This window comes from Caretta caretta, chromosome 16 (assembly GCF_965140235.1).
Source record: "Caretta caretta isolate rCarCar2 chromosome 16, rCarCar1.hap1, whole genome shotgun sequence".
NCBI lineage: Eukaryota > Metazoa > Chordata > Testudines > Cheloniidae > Caretta > Caretta caretta.
The window spans coordinates 24,096,181-24,115,978 of record NC_134221.1 but is presented as its reverse complement, the minus strand read 5'-3'; the positions used below and the strand labels follow the sequence as shown (position 1 = coordinate 24,115,978).

General features: G+C 44.6%; 1 protein-coding gene across 4 annotated transcripts in view; it reads right to left on the bottom strand.

Annotated features, from left to right (window-relative positions):
* The window catches only part of SCAI (suppressor of cancer cell invasion), a 111,039-nt gene that overhangs the window by 29,015 nt on the left and 62,226 nt on the right, over positions 1-19,798 (bottom strand). For all 4 annotated transcript variants that reach the window (XM_075120411.1, XM_075120412.1, XM_075120413.1 and 1 more), the window contains 6 exons: positions 8,197-8,292; positions 7,432-7,518; positions 6,046-6,144; positions 4,314-4,410; positions 2,519-2,617; positions 1,146-1,298 (listed from right to left, as the gene is read on the bottom strand). In XM_075120411.1, coding sequence (XP_074976512.1) covers positions 1,146-1,298; positions 2,519-2,617; positions 4,314-4,410; positions 6,046-6,144; positions 7,432-7,518; positions 8,197-8,292 — 631 coding nt within the window. The remainder of the gene's footprint in view (positions 1-1,145; positions 1,299-2,518; positions 2,618-4,313; positions 4,411-6,045; positions 6,145-7,431; positions 7,519-8,196; positions 8,293-19,798) is intronic.

Genomic DNA, 19,798 nt, shown 5'->3' with positions numbered 1-19,798 from the left:
AGAGCTCTGGTGCAGGGAAGGCCCTGACAGTGGAACGTGAGTGGGAGGCCAGCATGCATCTCAGTGCACAAGACATGCGAGTCGGTATCCAGGGAGATGGCTGCTTGTACTGTTTATTAGAAGACTTCTCCTCATGCTGCTTCTTGTGCAGTACTGGCGGCTTGGTACCGAAATCAGACAGAGGCCCAGCTGTACCCCTGGAGGAATGTGAGGTCTCCTGAGAGTGGGATTAATGAGGCTTCTTCTTGGAAATCCGAGCCTCTGGAGGTGCTGCTGGAGCTGCGACAGCCACCGGAGCACCCTGGGATGTTGAGGTTGACATACAGTGGGGGAGTGAACAGACTCCACTGGGGCTTCCGAGTGTGCCATTAGCAGGTGCTTCAGCCTACTCTCTGCCTTTGCAAGGACTACTTTGAAATACTGCACAGACCCTACACCTTGATGGGACGTGGGTGGCTCTGAAGCAGCTCAAATGCCCATCACTATGGTGAAAAAGACTTGAGGCAGGTCTGGCAGGACTTAAATCCCAGGGTCTTCAGCATCACCCAGAGCGCTAATGGACCAAAACAGAGGACTGAAAGATATGGGGGGAGGCGGGGGGGGGGGGGGGCGCGAAGCAGCTCAGAGAAGAGTAACCACCCTTCTAAGCACAACTGTGTTAAAACTAAGAGGAGAAATAAAATAAAACAAATAAAGGAAACACTAAGAATTGCTACATTTAAGTAAGGCAGGAGGCTGAGAATGAGTGGATGTGCATATCTCCATATTGAGCTGCAGCCGGTTGAGAAAGAACTGAGTGGCGGTCGGTCCAGGCTCCTTATATGCCCTCATTTGGAGTCACAAAGTGCTGCTCTGCTTTGCATTCTCCAGTCAAGAGCACTTGGATGCGAGCGTATCCTATGGTGGAGTACCCATAGGGACATACACTCGAAAGAACAGGACAGAAAGGATAGTTCTTGTTGGTTATCACTCAGGTTTTGCCAAACTCTCAGCTAATTTACTGTCACTCTTAACATCATTGCTAAAGGATTTTATATTTGCCTCTTTTGGACTCTGCAATTTCCTTTAGTAGAATCAGAAAAAACCTAACTGTTTTCAATTCCAATTGAAGACTGAACATACAAACAATGCCTTGTCTCCTTTACCTGGTTATTGCAATTCCCAATAATTAATGCATCTGCAAGAGTGAGCTGTCCCACGATCATTCCCTGCTCCAGCAATGGGGCCCCTGTTTCAGCCAGTCGGTTGGAGGTGATTACAATGGTATTGTCATCATTTAAAACCATCACAGGATCTGCCTGGAAAGAGAACCAGCACAGACCATGAATTCCAAGGAAACCTACAGAGTCAACGACCACAAGCAAAAGGGACTATATCCTGTCACTCATAACAGACATCCCATAGCTGAAGTGAAGACTACTTTATGGTGTCTTAATAATGCGCCTTTTATATCCTAAGGCTGCAGAGCAATTCCAGCTTGGAAAAGGAGCTGCTCTTAGGGACTAGAAGAAAGTACCTTGGATATTTAAACACAAATATTTGTGTGGCAGCACTTTAAGTGCAGTTGAAAGGAGAACGTACCATTCAGGATAAGCCATCTGACTTAGTTTCCCAGAATCAGAGGAAACAAACTTCACTAACACAAGCGCAGCAGGCAATCCACATGCAGCCCATGCAGATAATTGGTAACACTTTACATGGCAGAAAAGACTTGCATTATTTACATTTCTCTTCTTTCCTAGAGAGAAATAAGGACGGAAACAAGCCAACAGTAGTCCAGCATTTCAATCTAATAATGATTAAATACTGGAGCATAGGTCTTCGTACACATGTATGTGCATACACATTGTACAAATGAGGTGATCAGGAAACTGTCTCCTATTTTAGAGAAGAAATCCTCATTTTTCTTTGTAGCAAGACATAAAAAGGGCAATATTACAGCTATGCCAAGACATACTGTCAGTATAACTGTTAAGATTATACTGTATTTTCCATTACATATTGCTTATGAATTGCCAGAATAATATGCCAATACTGCAAGCATCAAAATATACTTATTTGGAAGTTACTAACAATACAGTCAGAAGCAGGCCTCCCACAAAGATGGGCCTGTAGCTGGCAGACCTTCTATAGCAGTTACTATGCCAATGGCTATGTTCTGATCCCAATGTCACCTGAACACCAGGTGTAAGAAGAGAGGTGGTGGATTGCTGAGAGATAGCAGGTCACAACCTCACGTTTCCACTAGCTGCTAGCTTTCTGTTGCTTGAGCAGATCTGGCTCTGATGTCACAGGAGCCTCCTTAACAGCTCAGTTAATGCAGAATATTTCATCAGCAGACTGGAGAGGTGTGTGACACACCTGCACACAAGACTGTTCCTTACTAGCTCGCTCCCCATGGCATGGCCTCAGAACAATCTGCAGTGAAGAGTTCCCATGTTTTACTTTTAAAACAAGAGCGGGTTTTTTTGGACACTTTCCAACAAACTGCAGAGACCAAAGTTTCCTTCACTCTCACCTCAACAAAAGCCGCCACCTCTTGAAGAACCAGGTTCCACTCCACCTGGTCCTCAGTGTTAAAGCGGTGAGTGTAATCTTCAATTTCATCTGACAATTCCTGAGGTAGAAAGTCCAAAGGAAGAGGAATAATGAATATCTCTTTTGGAAGGTAAGGCAGTCACCTCTCATAAATAAGGCGGTCTCAGCACTTCAGGGATGAGACATCTAAGCAATCTAATTATGGAAGTTTTGATGGTCATTACCCACATGACCATATCCAATCTGGAACATGGCCAAAAAGTTGGCCAGCATGTGCTACTTCAGGAGCCAGGACTCCAGGTACCCTTACTTTGCCCTCTGAGAACACAAATACCTTTCAACAAACCCAAGAGCAAGGGATGGCACTCATTTACTATCACAAGTGCTGACTCAAATCTAAGGTTACAGATAACTTTCAACAAGTTCAGGAAGTGAATGCCCTGTCGTTTCCCGATGCCTCCTCTGCTAGTTTGTGCTGTGCAGTCCTTTGGTGTCTGTCCCACTGGATCCAGACAGGCAAAGAGCAATGCAGCCTACATAAAACAGTCAACACCAGGATATGGCTTGCAGCAGTGTAGGAAGGTTTGTAGTGGTAAACACCCATTTTTTCATGCTTTGTGTGTATAAAAAGATCTTCTATACTTTCCACAGTATGCATCCGATGAAGTGAGCTGTAGCTCACGAAAGCTTATGCTCAAATAAATTGGTTCGTCTCTAAGGTGCCGCAAGTACTCCTTTTCTTTTTGCGAATACAGACTAACACGGCTGTTACTCTGAAACTTGGGAAAGTTTGGTGTTCCTGTCATTACTCTTCGGAAAGCAAGACTGTCGTGAGAAACAGCCATCCAACTGCAGACACCCATGCCTACTTGGATGGTTTTCCCTTAATATGAAGTCTCTTCAAGTGGAAATCAGCAGGTCACTGGAGCGTAACATTTTCCCTAAACACAATAAAGTATCTAATTTGGTCCTGGATATTCCCTCAACTCCAAACATACTGAAGATGGATTACTGCTTGATGACATACCCTGGACTATATCCTAATCCCTATGTATCTATTGTCCCCCAAAGTCTGAAGCAGTTCTGAAAGGTAAGTCTTTCCCTCACCCCCACCATGCGCATACACAGACTAACTTTCCTGTCCCTTAAAGTCTCAAGCCTTTCCCAATCTGGTTTCTGGAAGTGCACAATAGATTCTTCTCATTTGCAAGAAACACCTCACAGACTCCAGGTACCAGATTGGAAAGGAACACAGCACTGCCGAGCAGAAGGACTACAATCAAAATGGGAGGGATTTCATGGAGACTTTTGAGGTCAGAGAGAGGTGGGAGCTACTGGCAGGGGAGGAGGGAGGTGCACAAGGCTAGAGAGAAGACCCCCAAAGTATTCAGACAGCTGAAACAAGTGTTATATTCACATCCACACTGTCTGGGGTTTATCCAAACCCCACTTAATGAGATCTGCCTTCCACCAATAGCAAAAACCACTCTTTGGTCAAGGGCTCGGGTCATTTACGTCTACATGATGCACAGAACACCAAAACACATAAGGATGTTGTTCCTCCCACTGCAGCTCCCAAGGCCAGATTTAGTTAAAGCTGTATGATTAACAGGAACAGCAGCAGCTGAGATCTTGCGTGTGAGATTTCAACTGAAAGAGACATATCCTGCATGCCATAATATCCTACTACATGCAGGAAGAATAGCTCTCCGTGACTAGTGGCCTGTATTGCATGGGCATGTACACTTTCTATTGTCCTCATATCATTAATTTACCTTTACGAGGTCCTTCACAACATCCATTTTGTTGAGCAAAAGACAAACCACTATAAACCTTGCATAGTAACGCAGCTTCTTAACCACCAGTTCAGGCCTGAAAAATAAAAATAAAACACCAATGCAGTGGTCATGGAAAGAGACGATCTGTGCTAACCCAAGCATGAATTCAAGCAATGTAGGAGCTGCTCTAATTTAGACCTGCTGGGCATAATCCCTAAAGGGCCCCACACATCAGCTAAGGACCAGCAGAGCTCTGTGCTGCCTCGCACACATCCCCTACTCAAATGTGGGATGTGGATGGGTAGTGCAGGAGTTGGCTCTACTGGCTTTCTGCCAGTTTATGGTCAGAACCTGTCTCCTTTGAGTTATCTGCTGAGGGATGACAAATGAGAATCTGGACCACTGAGTCCAACCATCAGAGAGAACAAAAGATTAAATATCTGTAAGTTCAACTATGGGACATAATGTCTGATCACATTTTCACCTTTGTAAAATAAATCTGCCACAGTATTTAAAGGGGACATCTCTGCCAAGCACATCTAGTCTGAAGGAGCTCTGACACCCCGACTGGAGCGAGGAGATTCTCCAAGGAAAAATAAGCTAAGATCTGAGGCCAACAATAAGAGACACTAAAATGGTTGTTTAGTCTATCTGCAGATTTTCAGAGGGTATGCTCAGAAAAATCAGTAAGTCTAGGCTCTGCTAACCAAGTCCAAAATGCTTGAGTGCCTGTAACAAACTTGGCAGGCAATTCTATATTGCAGTGATCATCAGTATAAAACTCACAAAAATCAATCCAGATCACTTCTTCTCCAATTCTAACTAGCCACTGACCTCACCTCCCAGCCAGAGCACAGGACTGACAGCCAGAACCTCCTGAGTTCAGTGTCTGCTAATACTGAAAAAAGAAAAGCAGGATTTGAGGCACCTTAGAGACTAACCAATTTATTTGAGCATAAGCTTTCATGAGCTACAGCTCACTTCATTGGATGCACTCAGTGGAAAATACCCACTGAATGCATCCGATGAAGTGAGCTGTAGCTCATGAAAGCTTATGCTCAAATAAATTGGTTAGTCTCTAAGGTGCCACAAGTCCTCCTTTTCTTTTTGCGGATACAGACTAACACGGCTGCTACTCTGAAACCTGCTAATACTGAATCCTCCTAGTCTCTTGGGAGCCTGACGTGTTAGACAACACCTCACAGCATCCTTCTGAATGAGCCCTGCTCCGGATGGCTCCCCATAAGAACGCATCTCTCAGGCTTTCTGGAATAGTTAATGGACAGGGAAGACCACATTACCCTAGTCAAGTGTGCTAAGGCTGCCAAACTGCCAACATCACTGCACTTCAGAGAAGTAAAAATAAAATGACCTGTTATTTCCTCTACTTTGCTTCTGGATGAGCAAATTAATCTCCCAGCTCTAGAACATTACGGGGGTATTCCCAGTGACAGCACTGATAACAAGGGCTGGGAAGAACACAGATGAGCAGCTGAAGGTTTTCCTTGCTGCTGAACCCAATTGCTAATCCTGCTAGTCTCCAAACATGGCTGGTGGTTCTACAATAAAGTGTTTAATCAGGGTTGTTAGGATTAACAACGACTTCCTCTGAGGAGCTGCTCTTACACCAGTTATTTTCCCTTAATCACACTTTAAAATTCAAGGTTGCTTCTGCTCATCGCTCTAATCCTGGGGGGAAAAAAAGGGCAAGATGCTGGTGCAGTCATACCTGTCCTCTTTATTGACTTGGGAGTAATATGATCTCTGTCTAATAGCTGAATAGAAGGAGAAGGCCTCATTCAGGTAGCTGGTTTCAGACGTCCGCAGGCTACGGGAGAAACATATTACCTCACGGCTCCATGTATAGGTTCCTGTCACCCATACCTCCCGCCACTGACACACAAGATGATTGAGTGGATAAAACATGCTCTCTCTCAAGTGAGTGCCACATTAAAAAAAGCAAGTTTCCCAACCCCAGCACATGATTGAAGGAGATTCCAGAGCTTCAATTTCGTTTCAGACAGTCTAAGGAAGTAGCCAGCAACAAAGACCAGATGTCAGTACCTCATGCCCATATGTACAGGTGATATATTAACATGGAAGATTTAAAGGGAACAACAGTTTAAAAACCCAAACTAGTAACTAAATCACTATGCAAAGTCAATGCAACATATATGGAAGACTTTAAAGTGACCCTTGAGGTCGAAGAAGCAGACTTTAGCACTGTCAGTAAAACTAGCAGAATAATATTTGGGCATGAGGGTCATCTTTGGGATCCACTTTTTGATTCTGCAATGAATCTTTTTGGGCAACAAATGCTGTGAGTGGCCCCTCCTAAGGCCTTCTTGTACCACGCCTGAGGGCATGCCTACACTAGAAATATAAGTCGACCTAAGTAAGGTCGACTTACAACTACTGCAGTAATTACTATGGTGGTTCACATCCACAATACCCTCTTTCTGTTGGTGGTGCACATCCTCACTAGGAGTGTTTCCACAGACTAGAGAGGGGCAGTGAGGGGGGCTGAGAGCCTGGCCAGCAAGGAGCCGGGCCAGCTGTTGGTCTGGGAACCAGAAGCGGGGATCCAGGGGGCACCTGTGCTCCGAGCTGGGAGGACACAGCCCGACTGGGAGCAGGGAACCCGGAGAACAGCTGGGCTCTAGCTGGAAACCCCCACGACCCCAGTGACAACTGGACTTTCTTGTCAATTTCATGGTTCCAGTATGGAGCTGCAAAATTGACAAGAATGAGAGCCAACAGCAGATGTAAGTAATGCAGTGTCCACATGGACACTGCGACACCCTAACTACACGACATACACCCTCCACCTCTCGGGGAGGCAGAGTTATTATGTTGGTGTAAGAGGGCACTTACATCAGAGGGAGGAAGGCTGTAGTGTGTACCCTGACTAATTAGGTTGACGTAAGCTGCCTTATATCAACACAACTCTGCAGTGCAGACCAAGGCTCAGTCACCTGAGATACACGATTCCTCCCAACCCCATCCTTCGCCACTGGCTCAGGAAGGAAATTGTTCTGGAACTATCACCATGTATGCTGCATGGGGCCATGAGCAATACCACTTGTCTCCAGCAGACACAAATAGATTCACTTACTAATAATGGTAGTAGAGCTGCCCAATCTTGGAGGCAATTTCCCCAATCTGCCACCTCTTCAATCCATATCGATTGTCCAGTACTTGTCTATTTCAAGCAAGAGAAAAAGAAGAGTATTAATATATCCCATGATTTTCCCAGAACAGCAACCCATCCAAATCCAAGTCAAGACACCATTCTAAGACCAAATCCTGCTTGCCTTATTTACGTGGGTATTCGTAACAGCCCATAGAGAAAGTTTTATAATCTAACATGGCATTTACAAGCCAGCTCTGGCAGAGTTGTGCACACATTAGAAGGGGCACATTGCAAAACAAGGGATTTCACAGCCCCAAAAATGTGTGACAGCTGGCGGGATCGTGTTTCACAAATAACGTGAAAGAGGGTCACAGCTTCCTGAGAACACTCAAGAGAGCCGGGTACAGTTAGGTGTAAAAGATCAGCTTAAGTAGCAGCAAGAAATTGCACCCATTCTACATGGGCACACAGGTGCACTGCAGAGACCCTCAGCAGGTTAAGGCAGCGTGCATGTAAGCAGCCTGGGAGTTTTTGGTTTTGTTTTTTAAAAAAAGGTTACAATAAGAAAAGATTATATGCAACATTTTTTGGTTTAAATTTTAAATTTAAACTCTTCAGGGCAGGGACTGTCCCTATTGTGCTGTCCCAGCACAGGATGAAACTCAGTCCAGGCCTCTGGGCACTACCATAATACAAAAAGAACACTGCAGAATTATTTGAAGATGGTTCTCAGGAGCATTTTCTTACCTATGCTGCTGTTGAAATTTCCAGAGTTTAGTGTAAACATCAAAGGTTCGCCCAAAATAGGACTGCCACTGCTTCTGCCCATACTGAGGCAAATCTCTGCAACAGACAAATGCAGAAGAATTGCAGAATACATCAATCAGCCCAGAATATGAGATGTAAACTCGGTCAGAGATTTTTGTTTGGGTGGGGTGTTGTTTTTTTTTGTTTGTTTTAAAGTTAACATTTGTATTCTTAAAAAAAGGCTTGTGATTTTCTATGACCAGTCTACACCTGCAAGTTCATGTTCTGCCTCTGTGGGTAGACCAAATACACCACAGGCAGAAGAGGTCCTGGGTTCAGGCTGCAGGCCAGTACTTGGGTTCATACTTCCTACTGGCACTGCAGAGTTAGGGCAGGGGCACTTTGCTAGAGACACCACACTAAACTGGGTCAACTCATGAAGCAGCTTCTGCTGAGTGAGTCAGACAGACATGTATTCCCACACCCCTTATGCTCAGGCAGAATTATTTGGCCCCTGCATAGACAAGACTGGGCATTTCATTAACACTAACAATTCCCAGACAAACTTGGACAACAACATGAATATTTGCTAACGGTCAGTTTGTCACCGATTGAGAATGGGAGAGAAGGGCAGAGTAATGCAGAGATCTGGTGCCTTTAACTGCCTGGCATCATTACCACCCACCCCATGCAATGTCATATAATCTACAAGGCAACACTAGAATCAGAGGCAGGAGGAGGATACGCTGGCATCAGCTAGCATTCACCAGTACTTGGGACATAGCCTTTTGGGGGCTAAGAAGGTATTTTTGCCTCTGAGAGCAAAGACTAGTAGCAAAGAGCTGCTACCTTTCTTCAAAATCACCCACACACCACCACTACAAACACACTGCCCTGCACTGCAGTATAAACTCATTTTCACCTGCACAAACACACACAACTCTCCCAGCACAACACATCCCACACACAAATCAAACCACCAGTATACATAATAACCCCCAAAATCACTCTGAAGCCTAGAATGTTTATTGGGTCACCATGAAGTGATGGAAAACAGCTACCAATACAGCTGAGAGCTTTTTTTGCTCAGAATATCACCAGATTCAGTCTTCACTAGGATTCAGTCTGTTACCACCCAATTTTAAGTTCTCGGTCATTTTTGGTTTTTTTGTTGTTTTTAAACTCAACTTTATGAATTACACCTGTGCAACAGCAAAGGCTTTTATCTACTAGAACATCACTATAGACTGTGCATTTATAATACATACAACATATTATGATGATGTACTTGCCTCATCCTGCTATGCCTGGAATTAGGGGATGGCTGCCACAATATGCAAGTACAGCAACAGCTGGAGGGAGCTAATGCCATGTGTGAATTCACAGAATGTGTTTACATGAAGTAGGCTGGTGGGCTGTGCAGATGCAGACACACATGTGCATGTGTATAGATGCATGATTTGGAGTGGAAAGGAATTCATGTTTTCCAAGCTCCGTGACTGTGCCTTTTTACCACAAGGTGTCAGGTCTCTTGACATCAGCAAAACACAAGACACTCTCTACATATTTACTGTAACCCTGAAAACAACTCCCAAAGGAAACGGCAGAGTTCTTGCAGCTCCTATGCTCACAAGCAGGCAACTGGAAACTGCAACAAAAGCAGTTATATGCACCAAATACTAAATGAGATACTAAATATCATCCACAGTCAGGAACATACTGCGGAGACTTCAGTTGTACCAAAATCTCCTCTTTTTTTGGGCAAAACACATCATTGTTTGGTTACTCTTAGACACTATGTTACGCACCCTCTATTACTGTTGGCAGAAATGGGAAGTTAATGGTCCGTGGAATAAAATTAAATGGTCCCCAGTGATTGCCCCATAAACCAAATCTCCTTGGAGCTTGTGCTGTGTAAGGGCAACTTTGGTATGAAACAATTGTTTATAGACCCCTCCCTAAATTACAAAAGGCAGGCCCATTTTCCTAAAGCCTGTTCTATTCCAAGGCAGAGAGAATACTGATTTAATTCAAAGCTCCTGTGGATATCAGACTGCATTTTTTAATACACAAAAGGGATTTAAGAGGTTACACAGAAATTGCCCTATATTTCCTCCGGGGAACTTCTGCTATAAAATGCTATAACAGGCTATCAAAGCCAGTTCACCTTCCCGGAGCCTCTATTCCCACTTCCCCATAGCACTAAAGGAGATTCACCCTTCTAGTTGCAGACATACACTAACTGGCTGGGAGCACAATGCTTAGTGTACACAAAAGGACATGGAATGTCAGATAGAATGAGGGGGCCACAAATCGCATTTCACTGAGATTTAATGTGACAACAATATTTTGGGATGCCATGACAATGTCTCCAAAAATAAGCAGTTAGGGCAAATCAAGCATAATCCAATTCAAATCTTGGATTAGACAAATGGCTCTCTCCATTCTTCATCAAGGGCTCAATCCTGCAAGGTGACTGAGGCAGTTGAATACCTCTCAGTCTTAGGCCCTACGATTCCATACGCAAACCAGTTATCCAAGAGTCACTGGAGTCAGCTGGCATATGCCCGTGCCCAACCCTCATCAGCTCACACTGTAACACTACAGCACTTATATGAACAGAGCAAAGGTGAGTGGGGAGACAAAGCATCACACTTACTACTGGAGACACCTATGCAAGAAACAAAATGGCAGAACTTACATTCCATGGGACATTCTGTGGAGGCAGAGTTAAGGTGGTTTTGCTACCTTTACTGTGAATTTCCATGTTTTTGAATATATTTGTTTGTAGCTACATAAGGATTTTAATCTTTAAATTCCCTAGACATGCTCCCAACCTTACTTTCACCCTAACAAAGAGCCTTTTGTGAGGGTATCACAAGCAGCTTGGCATGAACTCCATGGAGAAGACAAAAATATCCTAGCTCCTTGAAGTCAACACATTCAACACAAACCTAGGGTGGAATTTCAAGACAGGCATACAGCCCACATTTCAAGAAGGCATTACATTTAGTTGTTTTTGAATCAGGTCAAGAATTTTCTTCAGGAGAGCCCTATCCCAGATCAGTAAATTGGCTCACCTACTTACTCTACATACTGAATAGCCGATCATATCTTCTATAAACAGAGACATTCTGAAGCCCCACCCCCAATAACAACTTCAAAAAGAAGGACAATTGCAACCTCCCAGGACCAAAGATCTTTAACAGAGTCCAGCAATGCCCCTGAGATGGGCTACTGCAACATGAGAAGGAAACCCCCTCACTTCTCCCTTGCCACTACTTGGCCGAAGACTACTTTTTACAGGAAGTCCCCCTCCCCTCACAGGAGCAGAGCTGTGCCCAAAGGCACCAGGGGAAGGGATGGCTACAGGAATGCAGCCTCTTGCTGATCATGCCAGGCTCTTTAGAGGAATAAAAAGGAATAAGGCAGCAGAGTGGTATTTCCACAGCAGAAAGGAGCAACATTGTTGTCTAATCTCTTTAACAAAACTCCAAGTGGGTTAGGAAATTAATATTGCTGTGCTTATCCGCCAGCTCTATTTCCCACACAGCATGAGGGAAACTGGCTGACTCATTTTATGCAAAGTGAATCAGTTATTGGCGTTATCCCTACCAGCCTGGAAAACCATTTCAACAGCTGTTGCTATCGTGATGCTGCTGATGCCTGAGAAGTTACACAGGAATTGGCCAGAAAGCAGGTCCTGCCAGACTCCAGCTAGCTGCTCCTAGGGTCTGAACCAAGTGGATGGAGTCAGGTCTGAATGGGATTCCATATGGTCACAGGGCCTACTGTGAGAAACGTCATGAGCTTCGGGACACCTCATGCAATAAACAGGACAAGTTTGCTTCAGGAAGTCTTAATGAATCTTAACACTTGTTTTCTGAAGCATCATAATCCTTCCAAACTTTAAAGCATTCTCTCTGGCCACAGACTCCCCAGGATGTCAAAGAATAGCTGTGGAGCATCAAAGCAAGCCCCTTGCTGCAATCCTCATGCTGCTTTATCCCCAGCCCCATCCTCCCCAGGGTTGAGAACATTCCTCACACCTATTGCAGTGACCGCCCCCAGTTCCAGCTGACCCAGCCGCAATTCTGCCCTACCAGACCAGGATGACAGGTTAGTTTAAGCAAGAGGCTAAAGTGGGGAGATCCTAGAAGAAGCCCCCCTCCTCCTCCCCTCCCCCAAGTAGTCTTCACATTATTTTGGCCATTTCACATCCACCACAAAGTGAGCGGAAAATGTAGCTTTAAACAAGGGAAAAATCAGGCATTCACATACTACATTCTTTACTTGTAACACCCTGAATGTGTGGGTCACCCCTCACTTTTCTGTACATGTTGCATCTCTGTGCAAGTCGAAGAACTCCTATAAAATCCAAAGTTTCCTGGTTACTTCCGTGCTTTGGATTCCCTCTGATTAATGGCCTATTACAATACTTCTGTCCTTGCAGCATGTACATGTTGGGCCACTATTACTTACAGAAACTCCTGTGTAGCTGCACATTTACATTTCAAGCAGCAGGCAAGCCTAATCACAGCTGGCATAGCCAGGTACCATGCCATTCCTGGGTTCCCCTGGGAACAAGGAGGGTCTCCATGGAAACAGACACCAGCACTTTTGATAACACCCTAACAGCATAATAAAATTTCATTTGTGACAGTACATCACCACAGCACCGCCAAACACTGTTCTGCAGGGAAGGGCAGCTCTTTGCCATCACCACCCTTTCACCCATTTGTTGCCTTGTGATCTGCACATCATTCATGCTGCCTTCCTCAGGAACTGCCCTCATCAGTTTCATCAGGAACTTTTTGTTTGGTTTTTGCAAGACGGGAAAGAGGAGGATAAGTACTATTTAATTACACACAACTATTATGGTAATCTCTTTTGAATATTACGAAATCTCAGAACGTACAGATTTGCCTTATTTGCTGAGAAAGGATTAGATATTCTGATGTTTAATCAATCTTAATATTCTGTGGACAGGCTGTTTGGTAGTTCCTCCTTCTCCCCTACCCACTCAAGCAGATAGGGACTATGTGACCCAGCTAAAAGAGAGATACACAATACGAAAGAAAACTGGATACATTATGGAAAGGTGCTGTGCTATTTCAGGTCCTATAACAGGATAATGGCCCTTAGCAAAGGGAAGGCATAATGGGAATCAACAACCTGTTACTTTCCTTCCCCATAGCCATCTCCCTCTTCTCCTCCTCACCTCTCTCCAGGCACCTAACCCTGAAATGCAAGCCATCCAAATCACAGTGCAGGATGCAGAAGTGACAGACAGATTTGCCATATGGGATGGATAGTGCAAAGAAAGGAGTATCCCAGCCACTGAAGGATAGGCAAAATATGCTGAAGGGATTGACTAAGAGAACAGTGAAAAGACATTCAGTCATTATCTAGAGTTTGCTACTAAGCCCTCCAATTTTAATGGTAAACAAATGCCTTTAAAAATTCAGATTTTAAATCTCTCTAACGTTAAATAGGAATGAGTGAAATCCCACAATTGCTCCTGGGGCATGGCACACACTATTGGTGTAGTCTGTTGGTCCGTGTACTGCACTGAGACAGATGATGGATAAAGCTGCAGTGAACTTTCAGCCCCATGTGGAAGTTTTCCCCAGTTCTTGCTATGACCTGCTTTACGAGGTATATCACTTCATCTTGTGTGTTCAATAATTCATTTTCCATCAGTGGTTCCAACCACATTGCTGACAGAGGCCAGAGCTGCACTGGTTGAAAACGAGTTAAGGAATATTCCTTTTGGGTAACCCCACATGGAAGCTGTCACAGAGGGACATGTCTCAGACTGAATAAAAGACCTACAAAATCCAGGGAGATTCTCAGCAGGCCTACAGCAGCAATGCGAGGAGCAAATGCTACACTTGAATTTAACAGAGAAGCTTTCCAGAATGATGTGTAACACTTTTTTGGGGGGGGGGGGGGGGCAGGGGGAGTGTGTGAAGGTTTATGTCCTTGTGCTTGTCTGTTCACAATCATACAGTCACTCAGCCAGGACCACCTCTTACCTCCCATACCCAGATACCAGGACTGTGCAGTAACTCGCCAAGGGGCACAACCTCCTCACCAACAAGCCACTGTGAGCTAGAAACTGCACCAGAAACATCAACAGCGCTGCTTCAGTGGGGCGGGGGGCAGCACCCCAGATCAGAGGCTGGCAAGACCCCGATTCCATAATTTCACGGGGGGAGGAAGGTTCAGACAGTAGAAGTACTACAGCCTGACCCTTCTGCACCACACAAGCAAAGGGCCCTCCTCCTGAGACACACGGCCAGCCGGCTTACGGAGGATGATCTGGAAGGGGAAGACAGGAGCACAGCCTTTGATGGGCCCACATCAGGAGCAACTTAGGGAGGAGACGGACCTGTATGAAGGTGAGGGGTGGAGTGTTTGCAAGATTCATAGATACTAAGGTCAGAAGGGACCATTATGATCATCTAGTCCGACCGCCTGCACAACGCAGGCCACAGAATCTCACCCACCCACTCCTGCAATAAACCTCTCACCTATGTCTGAGCTATTGAAGTCCTCAAATCGTGGTTTAAAGACTTCAAGGTGCAGAGAATCCTCCAGCAAGTGACCCGTGCCCCATGCTACAGAGGAAGGCGAAAAACCTGGAAGAGGCCCTGGAATCTGCCCTAGAGGAAAATTCCTTCCTGACCCCAAATATGGAGATCAGCTAAACCCTGAGCATATGGGCAAGACTCACCAGCCAGATACCCAGGAAAGAATTCTCTGTAGTAACTCAGATCCCACCCCATCTAACATTGGTCCTATTTATCATGAATAGTTAAAAGATCAATTAATTGCCAAAATCATGTTATCCCATCATACCATCTCCTCCATAAACTTATCATCGAGTTTAATACTGAAGCCAGATAAGTCTTTTGCCCCCACTGCTTCCCTTGGAAGGCTGTTCCAGAACTTCACTCCTCTGATGGTTAGACACCTTCGTCTAATTTCAAGTCTAAACTTCCTGATGGCCAATTTATAACCATTTGTTCTTGTGTCCACATTGGTACTGAGCTTACGTAATTCCTCTCCCTCTCTGGTATTTATCCCTCTGATATATTTAGAGAGAGCAATCATATCTCCCCTCAACCTTCTTTTGGTTAGGCTAAACAAGCCAAACTCCTTAAGTCCCCTTTCATAAGACACGTTTTCCATTCCTCGGATCATCCTAGTAGCCCTTCTCTGTACCTGTTCCAGTTTGAATTCATCCTCCTTAAACATGGGGGACGAGAACTGCACACAGTATTCCAGATGAGATCTCACCAGTGCCTTGTAGAACGGTACTAACTCCTCCTTATCTCTACTGGAAATACCTCACCTGATGCATCCCAAGGCCGCATTAGCTTTTTTCACGGCCATATCTCGGTCTCTCTCCTCCTCCGCTACTTCTAATTGATGCTTCCCCAGCTTATAACTAAAATTCCTGTTATTAATCCCTACATGCATGACCTTACACTTCTCACTATTAAATTTCATCTGATTACTCCAGTTTACAAGGTCATCTAGATCCTCCTCTATGATATCCCGGGCCTTCTCTGAATTGGCAATACCTCCCAGCTTCGTGTCATCCTCAAACTTTATTAGCACACTCCCGCTTTTTGTACCGAGCTCAGAAATAAAAAGTTTAAATAAGACTGGTCCCAAAACTGATCCCTGAGGAACTCCACTGGTAACCTCCCTCCAGCCTGACAGGTCACCTTTCAGTGGGATCCGCTGTAGTCTCCCTGTTAACCAATTCCTTATCCACCTTTCAATTTTCATATTGATTCCCCCATCTTTTCCAATTTAACTAATAATTCCCCATGTGGCACTGTATCAAATGCCTTACTGAAATCTAGGTAATTTAGATCCACTGCGTTTCCTTTGTCTAAAAAATCTGTTACTGTCTCAAAGAAGGAGTTTGGCACGATCTACCTTTTTTAAAACCATGTTGTATTTTGTCCCATTTACCACTGACCTCAATGTCCTTAACTACTTTCTCCTTCAAATTCTTTTCCAAGACCTTGCATACTACAGATGTAACTACAGCCCTGTTAGTTTGACCCGGATCACCTTTTTTCCTTTCTTAAAAATAGGAACTATGTTAACAATTCTCCAGTTATATGGTACAACCCCTGAGTTTACAGATTCATTAAAAATTCTTGCTAATGGGCTTGCAATTGTGTGTGCCAATTGTTGGATGAAGATTATCCGGGCCCCCTGATTTAGTTTCATTAAGCTGTTTGAGTTTTGCTTCTACTTCGGATATGGTAATATCTACCTCCATAGCCTCATTCCCATCCATCATGCTACCATTATCCCTAAGATCCTCATTAAAGACTGAGGCAAAGTATTTGTTTAGATATTGGGCCATGCCTAGATTATCCTTAACCTCCACTCCATCCTCAGTGTTTAGTGGTCCCTCTTCTTTCTTTGTTTTCTTCTTATTTATATGGCTATAGAACCTTTTACTATTGGTTTGAATTCCCTTTGCAAGGTCCAACTCTACTTGACTTTTAGCCTGTCTCACTTTATCCCTACATGTTCTGACCTCAATAAGGTAGCTTTCCTTGCTGATCCCTCCCTTCTTCCACTCCCTGTATGCTGTCTGCTTTTTCTTAATCACCTCTCCGAGATGCTTGCTCATCCAGCTTGGTCTACGACTCCTGCCTATGAATTTTTTCCCCTTTCTTGGGATGCAGGCTTCCGACAGCTTCTGCAGCTTTGATTTAAAGTAATCCCAGGCCTCCTCTGCCTTTAGATCCATAAATTCTTCAGTCCAATCCACTTCCCTAACTAATTTCCTTAATTTTTGAAAGTCAGCCCTTTTGAAATCAAAAACCCTAGTCGCAGATTTCTTTTTGTTTATCCTTCCGTTCAGTTTGAACTGAATTAGCTCATGATCACTTGAACCAAGATTATCCCCTACAACCATTTCTTCTATGAGGTCTGCACTACTCACCAAAACCAAATCTAAAATGGCATCCCCTCTAGTCGGTTCAGCAACTACTTGATGAAGGAATCAATCAGCTATCGCATCGAGAAAAATCTGAGCCCTATTATTACTACTAGCACTCATCCTCCAGTCTATATCTGGGATGTTAAAGTCTCCCATGATCACGCAGTTTCCATTAGTATTTACTTCATTAAAAACATTAAAAAGGTCTCTATCCATATCAGATCCCGGAGGTCTACAGTACACCCCAAGCTCTATCCCAGGGGAGGCTCGAATAGTTTTCTTCCCCAATGTAATTTTTGCCCAGACAGACTGTCTTATCCATTCCATCGCTTCTTATTTCTTTACATTCTACCTCATCATTGATATACAATGCTACTCCCCCACCTTTACCTTTATTTCGGTCTTTCCTAAACAGCACATACCCTTCAATACCTGTAGTCCAGTCATGACGACTATTCCACCCTGTTTCTGTTATCCCTAGAATATCTGGTTTCACTTCCTGCACCAGTAGCTCTAGTTCCTCCATTTTGTTACCTAGGCTCCTCGCACTGGTGTACAAACATCTTAATTTTTGCTGTTTGGCCTCCCTCACATTCTGTACCCTAATAGGCACGGTAATTCTACAGCCAGTATAACCTATTAGACTGGTATCCACACTGCCCTTGCTCCTTATATACGTTCTCCTACCCACGGCTGTATCCTTTCTTACTTCATTTTCTTCCCTCTCAATGCTAAAATCTGGTGTGGAGATTACCTGGACATCTCCCAACCATCTCCCCCAAATTCCTAGTTTAAAGCTCTCTTAATCAGTTGTGCCAGCCTCCATCCTAGAAGTCTATTTCCTTCCCTACTCAGATGAAGTCCATCCCGAGAGAACTGTCCTATGTCCATGAATGCCTCCCAGTGGCCATACATCCCAAAGCCATCCTTATAGCACCACTGCCTAAGCCATCTGTTGATAGTCATAATCTTGTCACACCTTTGTTGCCCTTCTGTAGGAACAGGCAGAATTCCACAAAAGATCACCTGAGCCTCAATTTCCTTAAGCGTCTTCCCCGGCCTAGCATAATCTCCCTTAATACTTTCCAGCGAGAATCTAGCCGTATCATTTGTTCCCACATGAAGGTTAATTAGGGGATTCTTTCCTGCTCCCTTTAGGATCCTTTTCAACCTCAGGTCTACATCCCGTATCTTAGCACCTGGAAGACAGCATACCCTTCTATTCTCTGGATCAGCTCTGGTTACAGGCCTGTCTATTCTTCTCAGTAAAGAGTCCCCAATCACATAGACCTGCCTTTTCCTGGTGACAGTGCTATTCTCCAGTCTATCCCCTGTTCCCTCTGGCTGCAAGTTCTTTCCATTCCTATTCTCCCTTGTAATCCTCTTCAACCCATCCTGTATCCTCCTGGGGCTCACATTTGGTTTAGTCTCCATTGACTCTTCCCCTTTTCGTAAAGGACTAGCCGTTCTTCTCTTCTTCCTTGCCCTTCCACCTTCAGTGACCACCTGCTGAGCCCCTTCTTCATTTTCCAACTCTGCAAACCTGTTCTTGAGCTCTATTTCTCCTTCACTAGCCCATCTTTTCCTCTGCCTGGTTCTTTTAGTCACATGCTTCCACTGACCACTTTCCTCACCCAGTCTCCCCTCAGAATTCCTCAGTCCTGCTACCATCTGCAAATCTGAGCTTTTCCCTTCAGATACCTCATGTCTTTGCTCCATAATCTGCTCGAACCCTTTTCTAAACTCAACCAGATTTTCCACCTGCATCTCCAAACTTCCGATCTTTTCCTCCATCAGCTCTATCAGACAGCATTTCATGCAGACAAAACGCTTACCAGGTATCCCCTCCAGGATCATGTACATACTGCAGCTTCTACATCCAGTCATCCTCATTGTGTCTTCCACTACATGGGTCACTCCCACTGCTGCCTCTGTATCTGTCATAGCCTTCCCACCTAAACCCTGTTAATCTGGGAAACACAAACCACACCAAAACACCACCACCACCCACAGCAAAAACAACCCCCCAACAAGCACCACAAGACAAACTCCCCCTCAAACTCCCCTGTTTACAGCTCTGTTTGCTGTATCCTGTGCCGCTGCCTGACTGGCTGGCTCCCTTTTTGGGTCCCTAGTCAGAGAAGCCAAGGGTTGCCAAGTGGAGTGAGGACAAAGTAGATGGAGGAGTGTTGCATAGCATGCAGCTTAGGCTCAGAATGGGAAACAGAGAGACAGTTGGGGATGGGGGTTGGATAGTGAGGGAGTGAAGTTTGATTTTGGAAGGAAGCGGGAACTGGAAGGGATTTTGATGGGGTGGGAGTTGTATACACTTAGCAGCTCTGCACACAATTTAGTCACGTCTAGTTCTATCACCCTTGCCCACCTATCTCACTGGATTCCCTTCCCCACCCCAACACACACACACACACACACACACACACACACACACTCACTCTGTTGTAGCTCTGGTGTATTCTCATGTCCATCATTAGATTGAGCTTTGGGAGAGGGGCTCTGCCTTCCTAATACATTTACACAGCAAATATGAGGAAATATCATAATATTAAGAGCCACAGCAGACAGTATAGAACAAAATCAAAGAGGGTTTGATCTGAGTCCCTG